General features: G+C 38.7%; 1 protein-coding gene across 3 annotated transcripts; it reads right to left on the bottom strand.

Moving 5' to 3' along the window:
- Nucleotides 1–12: 12 nt before the first annotated feature.
- FAM133B (family with sequence similarity 133 member B) lies at nt 13–15,600 on the bottom strand. Of its 3 annotated transcripts, XM_054189625.1 has the most exons (11): nt 15,426–15,600; nt 11,465–11,562; nt 10,703–10,781; nt 8,713–8,787; nt 8,506–8,538; nt 8,027–8,095; nt 7,350–7,445; nt 6,024–6,071; nt 4,143–4,238; nt 3,322–3,366; nt 13–1,768 (listed from the first exon to the last, which is right to left on the bottom strand). In XM_054189625.1, the coding sequence occupies exons 1-11, from the start codon at nt 15,447–15,449 to the stop codon at nt 1,682–1,684; spliced, it is 750 nt and encodes a 249-aa protein (XP_054045600.1). In that variant the 5' UTR covers nt 15,450–15,600; the 3' UTR covers nt 13–1,681. The 3 variants fall into 3 exon arrangements, with proteins under 3 accessions (XP_054045600.1, XP_054045602.1, XP_054045601.1); XM_054189627.1 differs by lacking the exons at nt 11,465–11,562; nt 15,426–15,600 and adding an exon at nt 9,619–9,681 and having other exon boundaries at nt 3,318–3,366; nt 10,703–10,772; XM_054189626.1 differs by lacking the exons at nt 11,465–11,562; nt 15,426–15,600 and adding an exon at nt 9,619–9,681 and having other exon boundaries at nt 10,703–10,769.
- Between the last annotated feature and the right edge of the window lie 290 nt (nt 15,601–15,890).

Genomic DNA, 15,890 nt, shown 5'->3' with positions numbered 1-15,890 from the left:
TGGTTGTTTCCCCCCCCCCCCCAAGAACACAACTTGAGAAATCAATTTCTCTGTAGAATGGCAATACGAAATCATCTCTCTACCCCAGTTTTTAGTTACGGTTTGCAGACTAATAATCAAGGTCTTAAAGGTCTTGAAATTCTTGGCAAAACAGTATTTGAAACAACTTATGCAACAGTGGGAAGTTCTGAGTTAGCACCTGTGCAATGAAAAAAGTGGATGAAGAGTACAATCTATAGTTGTTGACCACTCGGGATGGACGGGCAGCTTGTTAAAGGCTCAGAGGACGCCCAGCAATGTTACTTCAATGGAAGACAGAATGAGAATTTCATGTAAAAACTAAAATCAAATTGCTTGTGTTTTCCTGCGTGCACATTTAATTTATAAAAGCTTTTTTTTCAATTTATAAAGCAACTAATTTAACGTAAAACAGCTTTATGATTTAAGTCAACATTCTGTAGCCCTCAAGTACAAAAATATAAATACAAACTGTTTAAACAGTATCTTTAATGAGATTCTGGCAGTAGTTTTTTTATCTAACAAGACACATCACGTAACAGGTCTGCCACTGAACTTGCTTAGAGTAAAATCAGCTTCAATATGAAGCTGTTAAGGTATCAAAACCCTGCTTTTTACATGCTAAATATCTTCAGCAAGTGTGCACTTAAACACAGCAATGAACTTAACTATAAGAATAACTAAATACATACATGAAACTCTGCATGTGGAACGTAATTCATAGAACTGGTTACAACAAATGATTACCTGCATTTCGTTAATTTAAAAATGGTACAAATCATGCAAAACAATTCTAAAGATAACACGAAGAAAGCTACCAGTGTTTGCAAGAAGTGTTCCAACTAAACCAAAATTACATTAAATGAAATATGCATATTTACTAGCAAAGATCTATCGCTATTTCAGAGGTAAAATCTTCAGGTTTTGAATGTCAGTTATACTGCAAAATGTCATTGCTCTTGCTTAATGCAGAAGCACATGCTTAGAAGCCCAGAACTGCTTATTCAGAAAAAGCCTGCTGACAATAATTCCGGCTTCGCTAGAATCAGAGATGCTGCACGGATTAAAAATAGCAGAGATTTGCAAGAATCAAAGGCAAAGGCACCCTGTTCAGTTAGCCAAAATGGTAGCATTCCCTTTCTCATAAGCATGATGACGGTAATGGGGCAGATGATAAACATTTCTACAAAGGCAGCATTTTAAATGTTATCATTAATTTCCCATTTTGTAAATGCCATTAGCAGACATAAACTATTACAAGCTGGTGTATAATATTAACTTGCAGGATGAACTCGGGATTTTATTTGTCCTGATTTACAAATAAAGACTATTACTAATGCTTTAAAAGACTACTTTTACTATCTAAAAAGTTTAACTCTTATTTTCCAATATTTTACACCTCAGCTGGACTACCATCTCATACGGTTTCAAACATCTAACACTGCTTATTGGAATTTTATAAAAGTTGTACCTCATGTATTAAGCAGCAGGCAATAACAATGGTCTTTCCCAGCACAGCTGCACCTGGCTGGCTACTGAAAGATTGGGAATATTTCTAAAACACAGGAAAACTCATGCAGTTTGGTAAAGTTTGCTGTCATTTCACAGTTTAAGTTTCCTTTAGTCATTGCACTTCTGTTGATAGTCTTGTTTTTTTAAAATATTATTCCGAATCCGAATTTGAACCAGCAATCTTCTTTTTCTTCTTTTTACCATGTTTCTTGTGCTTCTTTCTCTTTTTTGTTTTATCCTAAAAAAAAAATAAATAAAAAAACAGAAGTTATGGTATGAGAAAATTGCCATCTATTAAATTCTGCTAATGCAAAATGAGAGCACAGAAAGGGTATCTTTACAAAGACATTTCAAAGGAGATTTTTATAGAAGCCTATTGAGAAATCACAAATTACCCAGTAATTTGCAATATTATGAACAGTCTTCAATTTATCTCCATCACAGTCTGGCTATTTCACATCTCTCATCACTGCCACTGTTATATTTCCTAATCTTTTAAATGACTTTCGGTGCTTTATAGGTTTCTGAGAAAGTAATAAGGAAGCGCTTTGACAAGCGGTGACATCTTCTATACATGGGCATAACGAAGATGTTTACAGATTTTAGAGTAAGTGCTTATATTTACCGTGCAAAATTAAGTAGTTCAACTACACTTGGCTAGAATCTCCAGCACTTGTACCTCGTTTAAAATAAAATAATGAGGATCTCAATTGTAAATATGAATACACTTAATTAACATTACTGGATTCAGTCCTGAAGTTATCCTGATCACTGTAATACAGAAGCTGAGAGATACAGTCTTGTCTTTTTGCAAGCAGAATTTAAACTGGAATTCTTGAACAGGTGTGACATTATGGAAACAAAACCATCTTGGTATAAAAGCTTTTATACATATTACTTACACAGTTCTTCTAAGAAAAAACCCATAATCGGTGACTGCAAATTTTTTGGCAAACAGCTTATGTGATTATGAAAAAAATCAAACAAGTTCCACGGAAAATGTGCATTGAGTATCACTGATACTCCTATGCTTGCATTTTTAGGTGACTAATTTAAGCTTTCCCTTCGTAATAGCTCATCTAGACAACTGAGATGGCTAATTAGGAACACTGTTGCTGACAGGGGAGATAGAAAGATACACAGACATCTCAAGTGAGCACTTTGGGTCTCAAAATCACCCTACTCCCAACTGAGGAACCTCAGGTACACATGATGAGTCTGGGTTCTATATAAATCACTGCTGAACGTTCCTCACACTTTTACCAACAGAAACAAATCAACAACATTGAGAAAAATAACAGGTTGCTGACAGCTTTTTATTTGGTTGGGGGAAAAATATATTAGTATAGATGTTGCAGTGATTACGTCCCAAGGCCCTTTTCATGGTCTGGTAGAGGTGGCTTACCAAGGAAGAATTACACACAACACTAATGAAGGAACAGCACTAATGTCTGTGTGGCAAATTCCTACCCTACCTGATGCTATACAGATATTAGTAGTTCTGGTAGGTTGATATAGAGTAAAAGGTATGCTACAATAAGCATTAAACTTTTATGATCTCAAATCATGTATATCTATATAGGTAAAATAGTGACAAATTCTTCCTTTGGTTCAACAAATGAAAAAGTGACTTCAGCAGGTAAATAGAGAAATTGGTAATTTAGATTCATGTGAGTGTAGACTTTTGCTATAAAAAAAATGTGTATTACTGAAAAATGCGAAATTGGAAATTAAACAAATACAGAGCATTTATATCCTAAAACTACAGTATGAGTAAAGAAGGATACTTGCTGTTTTCTCTTTTTCCTCATTGTTTTTCTTCTTTTTTGCTTGCACCTAAAAATAAAAAAATTAAATGTAACGGGAGAGTAGCTTTGGAAATGCTGTTTTAAATAAAAGTTTGAGCTTTTGTTGCATATAAATGAATGATAGCACAACAGTAGTAGAATATACTGAACAATAACCCATGAAGAAACACTGGTTATCTGTGTTATAGTCTAGAATATGCATTATCCGATTTGGGAACACACTTCACTTTTAACACACAGCAGAACAAGAAACAGCAGAGATATAAAGGTAAAATTACTAAGCTAATAATACGGTAAAAATTCTTAATGAAAAACTGCAACACATTGCAACCTTCCCAAATTTTGTAATCCTAAAAGAGTACAAATCCTCAAAGTAGATATACACAAGGATGAGAATATTATTACGTACACAATTTTTGTAATTCACTGGAAAAGAGAGCAATAAAATTTTAGCCATCTTGAAATCTGCCAATCTATTCACAAACACCAGAGAGAAGTCTGCAAAGGTCACCACACAGATCACTTAGTCTCATTTCATTGAGCTCTAAAATATCCATAAAAAGTTGAAAAATTTCAAGAAAATGGATACAAAATGACTTGTAGGTGATAGGAGCTGTACTAAACAATTCTTATTAGAAGTTTTTATTAATGAGAAAAATACAAACAACTTTGAATGTGCTGTAATCAGCCGTACAGGGGAGAACAGTTTCAACAATATATTAAATCTAAGCTAATTCATTAATTCACTCATGAATCAGTAAGCTAAAAGCATTATAACATGTGAAATTGAGGTTTCACACTGACCTCCTCTGTCTGATCCGATTCTGATAAGGATTCTGATGACAAAGGTCCATCACCACGACTGGCCTTCTTCCTTTTCCTGTGGTGATTTTTTCCTTCCTACACAAAGTAATATGTTTGCGAGTAAAGTCAGGCTTTTCAAATTTTATAAAACTTCTGCTTAAAACTTAGATTGAAATATTATTTCTAAGTTGTGAAATATTTTTAAATATTTTTGACATTAAACTAATTACTCATCAACAAATTACCCTACCAACTGTTAAAATGCTTTCAGTGGCAATAATCTTTTTCTGCATATACCTTTCTCTTGTTACCAAGATACAGCAGCCTTCTAAAAGTGAAGGGAATAATACTACAGTATAATCTATTTTAAATCATAACACATGAAAGAGTAAGCATTTGAAAATAAAATGTTTCACCATTTTTAAATACTACTGAGTAAAAGAAGATGTCTCAATATGGACATACAAACACTGCAGCTTCAGATTCTTGCTTTGTTGATGAAATTAAAAGAAAAAGCTCCCTCTACATTTGTGTCCAACCAGGACAAGCTGTCCCTGCCAGCTGCACTTCAACACTTCATACATAATCTCAGTATATTTAAAGGACAGTCTTTTTTTTGATATTATTTTAAATTTTTGATGCTGCATGAGATTGCTCTGATGACCTGCTTCCCTCCAACCCCCTCCCTCTGCTCTGGGCCAGGCAAGGTGTTCCTAAGGCTGAAGCTGTTTTCTTCCATTCAATTTCTAAGGCCAGAAACTGACAAAATTCTTGCTAATCATCTTTTTGCAAGGTGGGACCACACATCTCACCTGTGCTATTTAGTCTATTATAGGTACCTCAGTCCTTTCCCAAAAGTACACATGATGCAGCCCATTTGAGAGACAGGGCATTTTCAGGTAGGGGCAAGCAAATGCCCTTTGCTTTCAGATGATGTGTGAAAGTAGCATTACACCTTTATCAAGAATAAGGGGCTATGGTAGACACTTGGTCTTTGAAGAAACGCTACTTAAAGTTAAAACAAGTTGGTGGGAAGTGGAAACTCTGAAATGGAAGCATGAGCAAGGCAAAAAAAATAATCAAAACATTTGCCTTACGCAACGGAGAATTTGAACGTCAAAGTCAATACTGTTGACTGGAGTAGTAGGGGCCGATGTGATAAGAAAGGTAACTGGAGAGCAATACCAGGGTGGACTCTCAAAGCATTGTTAGTTTACACATAGGGTAGAAATAACTAAAATTAAAGTCAGCAAGATTATTTGCATTAAACATAACAGAAGGAAGAAAGTCCTCAGATGTGTGTACAAAATGGTGAGGTGGTTGGAGGGAGAGAGGGTTTTCGTGCTCAGAGAAGAGGAGACAGAATAAGGTAATTTTTCTTAAGCTAATACATTTTTCTCTGGATTTTTTCAAAACCACCAGAAGTACAGTATCTATAATTATGACTACATTTAGATAAAGAAATCCTCTGCTTGTTGTTCCTTAATTTACAGCAACAAGGCAGTCTCCTACCAGGCATGTCACTGAAATATCACCACACATATTTTTAGCTCAACGTGACTGCTCAAGATAAACCCCAAAATACTAGAATGCAGCTCATCTGCTAGAGCAGATTAGATACTTTCTTCATTTACCTTCATAACAAGAACAGATCCAGCAGTTTCCAGTAACAATTACTAAAACAGGAGCTGAACACAACTACAAGTCTACCTCAAATCGGGCGTACTGAATACCTTCTGCCTGTGTTGTTTTGGACAGAAAATTTCCATAGGTGTAAATTGAGGCAATCAGTATTAAAAAAAAAAAAAAGGGAAAAAAGAGAGCGTTCTATTATATACGTAAAATGCAGTTCTGATGTAAGTATTTCAAGAGTAAAAATACCTTCTCTCTTTCATAATCTTCCTTTGACCTTTTCTTTTTTGTGCTGTCCTAAATAGAAAGAAAAAGATAAACCATGATAAAATTATTTCAGGAAAAAGGTAGATATCCCAAAAGCCGCCCGCCTGACCCGTTGTCTTTTTCTGTCTATTGAAGGTCTTCTTCAGAGTTATTCTTTCTACCTTGCAGTTAACTGGAAAAATATGAAAAAGCCATAATTTTGATGCAGCCACTAATTTAATGAACCAGTGGTGTGAAAAGGTCTGTATGGAATCAGGTAACAGAGTACTTGCAATACATGTAGAGAGCCTATGGAAAGGATACCAGCTGTCACTGCTGTAACCACATATAACGTACATCTAACATCTAACAGTCTGTAGTCTTTATTCTCCATCAATGCCCATGTCCGCTGATCTGGCAGGGATTAAGCAAATATTTCCATGGAGATTTCTGCCTTCAAATTTCAACAGTAAGGGTATCTCCATGTCCCTTCATGTAGCAAGCGTTTTCCAACTCCCGTTAGCACAAATTCATAGGTGTATGCAAACAGTGATTCATCACAATTTATACCACACTGAATTAGGTATTCTGGTGAAAGCCTGTCATAAAGTCTACACATGTAATCTTAACAACTCTCTGTATTATTAATATTTAGACAAGAAGTACAGTTACTGTCCGCTGTAACACAGAAAAATGCTAGCACAACACAACAAATTGCCTCATATATCTTTTCCACTTTTTTGTTCATTCAGTAAGCCTGTGTATGTACATTGCTCTACTGTCAGAAAAGGAAAAAAAAAAAAAAGAGACACCCTCAATTTAATATGCATTTGGGAAAGGCTCAGTTCTCCAATGGTCTACAGTAGGAAACTACCCAGTCCACAGATATTTAGAAAGGCAATATCCTGGCCATGGTATCTGGCAATATCTGTATTTTCACAGATGGTGTACAATTAAATAGCATATTTACAAGAACTTCACAGAACATTTTTTTTTTTTAAGGGTTAATGTCCTATTAAAACTAAACATTTGAACAGCACAAGAACTGCCTATATCTGAATTTTGAAAAATAGCTAAAAATTGCCAGAATAAAGCATGTTCACTGTCCTGGTTTGAGGAGTTTCTAAAGTTAAAATTATTTTTGCCAGGCATTGTAGCCAGTGGAGGTAAATTCCAGATTGCATCTGAGTGCCGCTCAGCTTCAATAAGAATGCATGGCTTTAAATTTGGAAGATAAAAAGTATCAATACGCAAAAGTCAGAAATGTTTGTGTAGACAAATAGCACAGACTGAGAAAACTTGCCAAGGGTAGCACAGCTGCATATTTACCTTGCTGTCTGACTCTGATTCGGAAGTTGAGCTTGTTGAAGATTTCCGTGAGGAGCGGTATTTCTTTTTCCTTTTTTTCTTCCCTTGCTTTTTGTCCTATCCACAAATATCATAGGAAAAAAAGAAAAACACAAATTTGAATTTATTCTCACTAGAATTAAAGACTTACATTAAATGTAAAGAAAAGGGAACACCAAATTCCTACATGTTATCACGTTCTCTTGAGGAATAATAAAGTATACTACAACTGATTTCTTTTAGTGGAGGACCTTCATAACTCTTCTGCACTGAAAAAGTGTAAACTGGTGAAAAATCCAGGTTCTCTAGATTCTGTTTATTATTTAGATGTGTGCTGTAGAATCTGATTATTTGTAACAAAGATTTTTGCTAAAAAGTAAAAATGGTATGTTTGCATTTTTATGATTAGATGGGGGTTCTATTGAAAAAGCATACAATTCAATGTCAAAACAGAAATGGATCCAGTTTACAAGCCAGCCACTCAAAATTTATAGTGCTCAAAGAAATTCTTGAACAGATATAAATCTAAAATTCACAACTTTATTATATGTACCAAATGCATAAAAATTAAATAGTTTTACGCAAACCAACCCCTCAAACAATACTACCAAAATAAGCCTCATAAACAAAACATTATATTCTAGTGAGTTAGTTCTTACCTCATCTTCTGAATCAGATGAACTGCTGGAAGAATCAGAGCTTGATGAAGAAGAGGAAGATGAAGACAACTTGACCAAACACAACAAAAAGTGAAGCTTGTGAGATGCAGCATTTTGTCTGGCAAATAGTCAAAAGTCCATCCAAACACTTTCTTTAAAATCTCTTAATTTGAAGTATTATCAATGATATTTTACTTCCCAGAAGCTGGTGTTACATAGATTTTCTTAAATAAAACTGTAAAAAGTGACTTCTAACATTTCTCATTTAATAGTATATATTTAATGCTCTTTTCCTCCCCTTAAGCAGAAGTAAAATTCTCCTTGTATAGAATGTAAGCCACCTCTCTCAAATAAAAATCAGTCGATTTAACAGCTAAATTTAAAATTACAGCTATATTCATTCTTTCCAAAAGAGCTTAAATGACAAATAGGAACAACCTCAAAGCAAAAAAACTCAGAAAACCAAAAATTTTGCTCACCCTATTAGATTTCTTCTTTTCCTTTTTCTTTTTCTTAAAAACAGAATAAAACAAATGTTACTTGGCATCATGTTCTTTTGTTGTGCATTTTGGTTTATGTACTTTGATGCTGGCTTTTAAAATGTATTTATGACATTCTGTATTGGCAGCATCGATGATAAATCCAGTTCCAAACACAGATTGTATGAAATTGAAAAAAAAATTTACCTCCTTCTTTTTGGAGGAACTCTCATTTCCACCCAGTAATTTCTCCCTGTGTTTTTCCAGTTCTTTCTTCCAATTCTGAAAACAAAACCAAACAGAAACAGTGACATGAGCATCATTTCCAAACAGCTTGTTTTAAGAGACCTTTTTCAAAATCTTGTCCTCTACCTGGCATTATATAGTTTTCACAAAACCCACAGAAAATAAACAACATATAATGTTAAACAAGGCTATAATGCATTTGATTTTGCAGAATTTTAAGTGAAATACTTTGTTAGTTCACACATTAATCTTTTAAATCCAAACAAGTTGAACATTGTCATTTATCTTGGAGGTCGTCAGTTATGGTATTTTTCGTTTTGTATCACAGTGCTCTTGCTGGAGTGCTTTAGAAAGCCAGGGAACCCTACCAGAAAAACACTTATTTTATCTTTGGTTTAAAATCACATGAAGCAAAATTTCAAGACAAAGTCTCCTGGTCCTTCTTCAACATATGGATGTCTTTAGTGTCTGTTCTGGGCCTTGTTGGTGTCAACAATGATTTGAGTATTAAATTATTATACACATCTTCGTAGAAATGCTCTTATTTTTGTTAGGCCAAGCACACTGCACGGGTAAAAGTCTCCTCCCATTCCTCCTTTTCAATTTCTCATAAGCTTTCCAGGTTTACCAAAAATCCCCCCTTCAAAAGCTCTGAAACATCAACCTGCTCCCATGAGCCTGAAAGGCTGCTAGCTTCAATCTGCACTATTCCTGCGTCCTGTGGCAGACACATCACGTGCTCCCTTTTTTATGATTATTATTATTCCGACCCTCCCTTTCCTCACATTGAAGCTGCATATTGTATTGGCAAAGCAACGTGCTTTGTGCTGAAGGGACAGAAATATCAGGAATTAAGTAAGATTATACCTGTGCAATGCAGCACGATACACAGATCCCCAAGTCAGCATACTGTGAATTAGCTGAACAGCACTGCTGAGAGATGTGGCAGATTAGCCAGGACACACTGCTGTGCATAATATATTTCCATGGTCCAAGGTAGCATCTACGCAGTATTGCAGCAGGTTTTTTTTGATACACCAGCTACCCACAGCTACCCGAGGGGTCTCTGACAACAGCCTGTGTTTTATTAGGCGGCTTTCTCTTGAAATTATTTTAAGACTGTGTACTGTTAGGTCTTAAACAAAAAAGCACATCTGTCAGTAAAATAGGAGAGACAGCACAGTAAAAAAGTAAAAAAAGTAAAGCAAGCGTGGAGATACTATGTCCTTCAGTAACACAGGAGGAGCATGATCTACTTCAACCAAAAACTCACACACAATGAAGACTACTGCTTGAAGCTCATCCCAAGATACCAGAACCCAAGAAGGAACAGTTAAATTAATCATATACTAATTTCTTCCTACGTATACGACAGGAGTTATATGTGAAACTTTCTTATACTATGGTGATCTCCAGTAGGTACTGAACACAAGCATCAGAACAGCTGCATTTATAGTAGGGAACCAGCATGGAATGTAATCAGCATAGGATGAGAAAGTAGTGCTTAACAGTCCTATCAGTATATTGAAGGCCATTCTTTGTGCCTCCTCCCGTATCAATATCAGATGTACATTCCTTGCCAAAGACATCTGTTTCCAGTAATACACCTCTTTCCAATATATTTGGATAGTGTGACCTTAAACAAGTGAAGATTAACACAACAGACTTTAGTTTATCATACTGGAAAATGCACGAGTTTCATTTATATATTTACATTTATGAGAAGTTCCAGTTTTATTCAGCAATTTTCAAAACTTTTATATAGTGTTTCTCTGAATTGAGAGAAGCTCTTCATTGATTAAGGGGTAACCTTAACATCCAATACAAACAAAACATTTACTCATTAAAAGCTTGAGCGAAGTGAAATATTATGGATACTTGGTGCTGTTAACGAGCATGGAGGAAAAGTAGCATATGAGTCAAGTATTAACATACTAATAACATTACCAACCTCATTCATCTTTTCTTCAAACTCAGCCAAAGCCCTGGATCCTTTCTTTTTCTTTTCTAGTTGCTCTTTCACTTCTTCCCTACATAAAAAGCATGAGACATCACAATTTTCACAATTAGAAATACCTTCTGCAGTGTCTAACTTTTTGTAGGGCTTTTTGAAGTTTAGCTTTGGCTGAACTTCCAACAGAAAGAAGAATGAATGTGTCTTAGATGTTATGCATATGGTAACCTAAACCTAATAACTTAAGTATGCTAGCTAAATCCTTCTGAAAGATCTAAAGCTAACTTTGCAATTAGGTAAATTGTTCTCTAATGTCTTATGAAAGGAGGCAAAATGGACTGAACGTAGAGCAAGCTCTTGGTAATATCTCAAAGTGATGATTTTGTTGGGTAGGGTAAACTGTGCTCTAAGAATATACCAGCAAAATGTTTGTCTAGAGATTAGTTTAAAAAATAAATAAATATGCAGGCTTTAGGTATTAGGATTTGTGAAAGAAGTCAAATAACCAACATTTTCCTCTTCTGAGCAAGCTGCCAAAATATTTAAAGACAAATGAGAAATATGTATTTCAAAAAGAAATACTATTGTTTTAAGAAGAGGAGATGGAACACATATTTAGAAAAGAATGCCTTGGTCAAAGACAAGGAATCTTTCAAAATGTATTAATGGGTATTCTGGGGAGGAGGTAGGTAACGGTGGCATCTTAGTAAGAGGGAACAAATCTTTTACTTAGAAGGTCAGATAGGCATTGCCACTTACCATGTTGGTCTTGGCCTGTTCAAGTAGTCTTGTATTGTTGGTCCAGAATTTTGTGCAGGACCTCGCGCTCTGGCCATAGCTATGGGATTCATATAAGCCTTGAATACGAAAGAACAAAAAGAAATAAAAAATTCATCAGCTGCTCTATAATACCAAAATCTGTCTGTACTGTTCTTCACAGAAACATTTTCTCACCCACTGACTTGTTTCTAAAAACATAAAATATTTAACTAAACCAAGCTGATTTGGTCTGGCAGAAAAACTCAGGTAAGTGCTTTCAATTTGAGTTATGCTGCGGCAGAATGAATTCATCCACAAACAGTCCACGGTCCTTACAATAATTCCCCTCCCTGAGCAATGATTTCGCAAACTGAGGACAGCACAACTGCTACTGAAATATTCTTCCTTGGGATATGGAAAATGTAATTAGATTTCGGCTTACTCTCTGGGACAACAGATCTTATGCCTTTAAAGTTCTGCTCAAAATTGATGATAGTAGATTCAACAAATTATGCATAAAGTTTCTTGCTGTAACACCAAAACAAGCAAGCAGTGGTGCTCCGCTACAATTATGCGCGTATGAAAATTCTGTGACTTAGGGCTATTTTAAGGAGGAAAAAAATACAAAACCCCAAAACCCCCAATGTTATGAGGTATTCCATCTTTCAAACCCATGCATCCTCTTCATATTCACTCTAGAAAGGTAATAGGTTATGAAAGGTGAATTTAAAACTTAGAATCCATAATCCACCTCTGCAATTAATGGAAAAACTCTAATCTAGCAAAAAATTCTTCAATATTTTTTTATTCCAATAATACTTTGCTCATGCAAAAGGAAGGTACGTGTACCCCTTTACCTCATGGGCTTTTATCACTACGTCATCCCAGCACTTCACAATTTACTTTGCAAAACATAACACACGCTATTCATACTGTCCACAGTTCAGAGATGAGGGGGAAAAAAAAAAATCAAATAATCAAAACAATGACTAACTTTGGGGTTTTGTTTCTTTCTTTTTTTTTTTGTTTTTTTAAAGTACAACATTTTGTAGATTTAAAGTAAAGATTTGACCATATGTGCAGCTCTTACAAGTCCAACACTGCTTTTTCTCAGGCCATAAAGTAAGCATTCAGAAACCACCCTACACAGCAAGTGACCATATGTGAAAGCTGTCAAAAGCAGCAGCTGCTGCCTCCCCTGCTGTTCCCCCCCCCAACACTGCAGGACAGGTGGCCACAGCAACGCTGGGTCTCTGGGCTGGACGGTGAGCAGGCTGGTGGTGTTCAGCTCTTGGGGCTACATTCAGTCCTCGAAAAGGGACTCCAGGCTCTGCCTGCGAAGAGGCAGCAGCTCAGAGGGAAGCACTTCCCACACCGAATTTGGCTCACTGTCCATCAGCTGGATCACACTGAAGCAATGAGAGGACTCTTTCAAGTGGACCATTTTTTGACTCAAGTTGACTTTGCAACTTTAAGGGTGACATTTCCTGCCATTTCTTGGGGCTGTGTTTTGTTGATTTAATTCATGCAAAAAGGCTAACTAACAAGGGGAAGTAAATGCTGACGTATGCCAATTTAAACTAGTTTAATCTCAGCTTGGCATGTTCTGTAGCCAGGTGGATGTACGCACTCAAATAGTTATAACACTTAAAGGTATTCACCTTATTAACTCTAGCATTTTATTACATTACAAACCTACAAATGAGTAAAAATTCTGCATTTGAATTCAGCTTTGAGTGGAAAAGGAGCTCCTTTAGCAAGGCAGGAAGGCAGTATTTGAACACTGTTTTCACTAAACAAAGGTAATTTAAATGTACTAGATCCACTAAAGACAACAGAAACGTAATTCGTGACTTGCCTTACTCCAGTGAGCAAAATGAGTCAGCTCTTTTTGGTTACTGTTCAAGAATTTGTATCTGAAAGCTCTAGCTTCTTACATAATTATTATTCCTAAAAAACAGGGTTTCTTGCTGCTCTTAAAATTAGCTACTTTCTTACCGAAATAACTAACCTGAAGTGAACACCCCACCACCCCCAACAAAACTTGCTCTTTGCCTGCAGAGGAGGCTACAACTGTCAAATGTTGTTTTTCTGCTTCCTCAAACTGACCCCAGATAACCAGCTAGGAAGCTTCCTCCCTGCAGTGGCTTTCTTTAATTTTCTGGCAGCAAGCACATAATGACTGAATGCCGCTCTATATTCCACAATTAGGAAATTTATGTCTTAAAACATGTTCTTGTTATTTCAAACAGGCTTATTTATGAAGAATTACTTCACCAATAAACATTTCTTAGAAGTATTTACACTACTTTGCCAAACTGCATGTCACTAGCAAGAGAGAGCACAGAAATGCACTCTCAATAAAGGAAGTGCTTGTCTGCACATTCATTTTCTTCTTTCGGTAGTTTGCTCAAGTAGTTATTAAGAGGTATTTGTTGTATAGCTTTCATGCTCATGAAAAGCATAAGGCACCTTCAGTCAGCTAGGGTTCTCTGGGCAAGCAGTACAAACTATAACTGCCTTGCAGGTATCCTGCAGATGTGAAAAAAACAAATTTATTTTCCATCTCCAAATAGTGAAAACAATGGCCTATTTATAAAGTGACATGGGAGAGACGTAACAGGTGAAAAGCTCTATGATCATAGAAGAGAAGCAAAGGGTCCTATATTATAACTTGTCTTTACTAGCAGCCATCGTGGCATAATGAACTTTATATAGGAATAGAAAGATTGGCTGGCTTTAGTATGTTTATCCCAACTGTCCCATTAAAAGAAAATTAATAATAAATAAATAAATAGAGACCCAAGTACACACAAAAACATTACAAGAGGGCAACACAAGTCAAGCATAGGCCGAATCTTGTAGTCTAACGCCACCAACTCATTCTCAGTGGACTCCATTATTTTCATGCCGTAATAAAGTAATCAAAGACACTCAGCTATCCATTTGTATACGTCCATCATGCCTATTACATATTATTCCACCAAGGTAAGCAACGAGATTTCCCTGAATGGATCTGAGTACCAACTCATAGCATATACTACAAAGGGGAAAAAAAATAAGTCTTACGACTTGTTTTTAATCATAAAACTCATCAATTTTAAATTTACAATGCCTAAATGAAACACGAGCATAACGTGAATGGCTAACGCGTATGAAAAAGTTGAAAGAGAAATACGAGGAGGGGTGAGTGTGCTAACAGTGTAAAATTAGGCTCTGCAATCAGGGGTGTAGAAGCGCATTTCTGGCCCCGTGACTGCTGGCTCCCGAGGTCAGCAGAGCTGCGTAAAGCCGAATTTCGAATCCCTCGGGCACAGCCGGAGGCCGAGTTGAAGGAAACACGGCGTAGTGACGATGGGCGCCACTTCAGCGAATGCTGCAACCCACACTGGGAACATTTTATTCCTGTAAGGACCAGGCCAGCATCTGAACCGCCTCCACTTCGCCGATCACAAAGCGGGCGTCAGTCACGACAGCTGCCAGCTTTGACACGGCCATTCGAGGTTCTGCCGGGGAGCCGCGGGCAGGTGCCCACCCACACTGAGGGACATCCCGGGCCGCGGCACCGCCGGCCGCTCAGGCCGCCCCCCCGGCCCGGACGGGCCCGCCGGGCACGACCCGCCTTTGTTGTCTGGCGGCACGGGGCCGCAAGGCCGGCCGGCCCCCCCGTTCGGGTGCCTCCCGCCCGTTCGAGGGCCTCCCGCCCGCCGCGGCGCAGGCCCGGCGTCTCGGGGCCCCTCTTCTCCCCCGCTGCGGGGCGGCGGCCCCGATCTAGCCCCCCTCCCTTCGGCGGCCGGAGCACGGACAGGCCCGCCTGGGCCGCCACAGCGGTGCGGCTGGTCGAACTGAGGCAGCGCCCAGCTCCCCACAGCTTCCCGGCCGGGGCCCGCCCGAAGGTGCCGCGGCTGTGGCGGATCCCAGCGCCGGCCTGGCCCCCGCCGAGCTGCCCCACGTTACTCACCACCCGGTTGTCCCGCTTCCCCATGGCGCCGCCGACACCCAGCGCCCGCCGTCGCCTCGGCCCAGCCCAGGGTCCTTTCCCCCGCGCCCGGGAAGCCGCGCCGCAGCCGCCCCGGCCCTCCTCGGCCCCGAGCAGCCGCCGAGCTCCGCGGAGCGGCGATGGCGGCTGCCGCGCAGCGCCGCCTGCCGGGCCCGCGGCGCCACCACGCCCGGAGCGCCCCCTCGCCGGCGGCGGCCGTTAACGCCCCGCCTTAGCGCCGCTCGGCTGGGGATGGGGGGGCGGGAAGAGGAAGGGCAGGAAGGGACTGTGGAAGCTGGGGAGCTTTAATGCGGGACGCCGGTTAGGGGGTGGCAATGGCGGGGAACCGGCGGCGGTGAGGGGCCCGCGGCGCGGGGGGCAGGCGCCCGGCAGCGGGAAGGCGTTGCTGGGCCGGGCCTTCGTGAGGGGGAGCTGGGGGAACCGAGG

Source organism: Rissa tridactyla, chromosome 2 (assembly GCF_028500815.1).
Source record: "Rissa tridactyla isolate bRisTri1 chromosome 2, bRisTri1.patW.cur.20221130, whole genome shotgun sequence".
In the NCBI taxonomy this organism is placed as follows: domain Eukaryota; kingdom Metazoa; phylum Chordata; class Aves; order Charadriiformes; family Laridae; genus Rissa; species Rissa tridactyla.
Note: the sequence above shows the minus strand (reverse complement) of the source record. Positions and strands in the feature narration are given on the sequence as shown.

Excerpts from the sequence above, each read along its gene's own strand:
- FAM133B (XM_054189625.1), bottom strand. The coding sequence starts at position 15,449 with ATGGGGAAGCGGGACAACCGGGTG. Across the intron at positions 8,788-10,702 it reads TTGAAGAAAAGATGAATGAG|AATTGGAAGAAAGAACTGGA; the intron begins GTTGGTAATGTT and ends TTTTGTTTTCAG. Across the intron at positions 6,072-7,349 it reads AATCAGAGTCAGACAGCAAG|GACAGCACAAAAAAGAAAAG; the intron begins GTAAATATGCAG and ends CTTTCTATTTAG.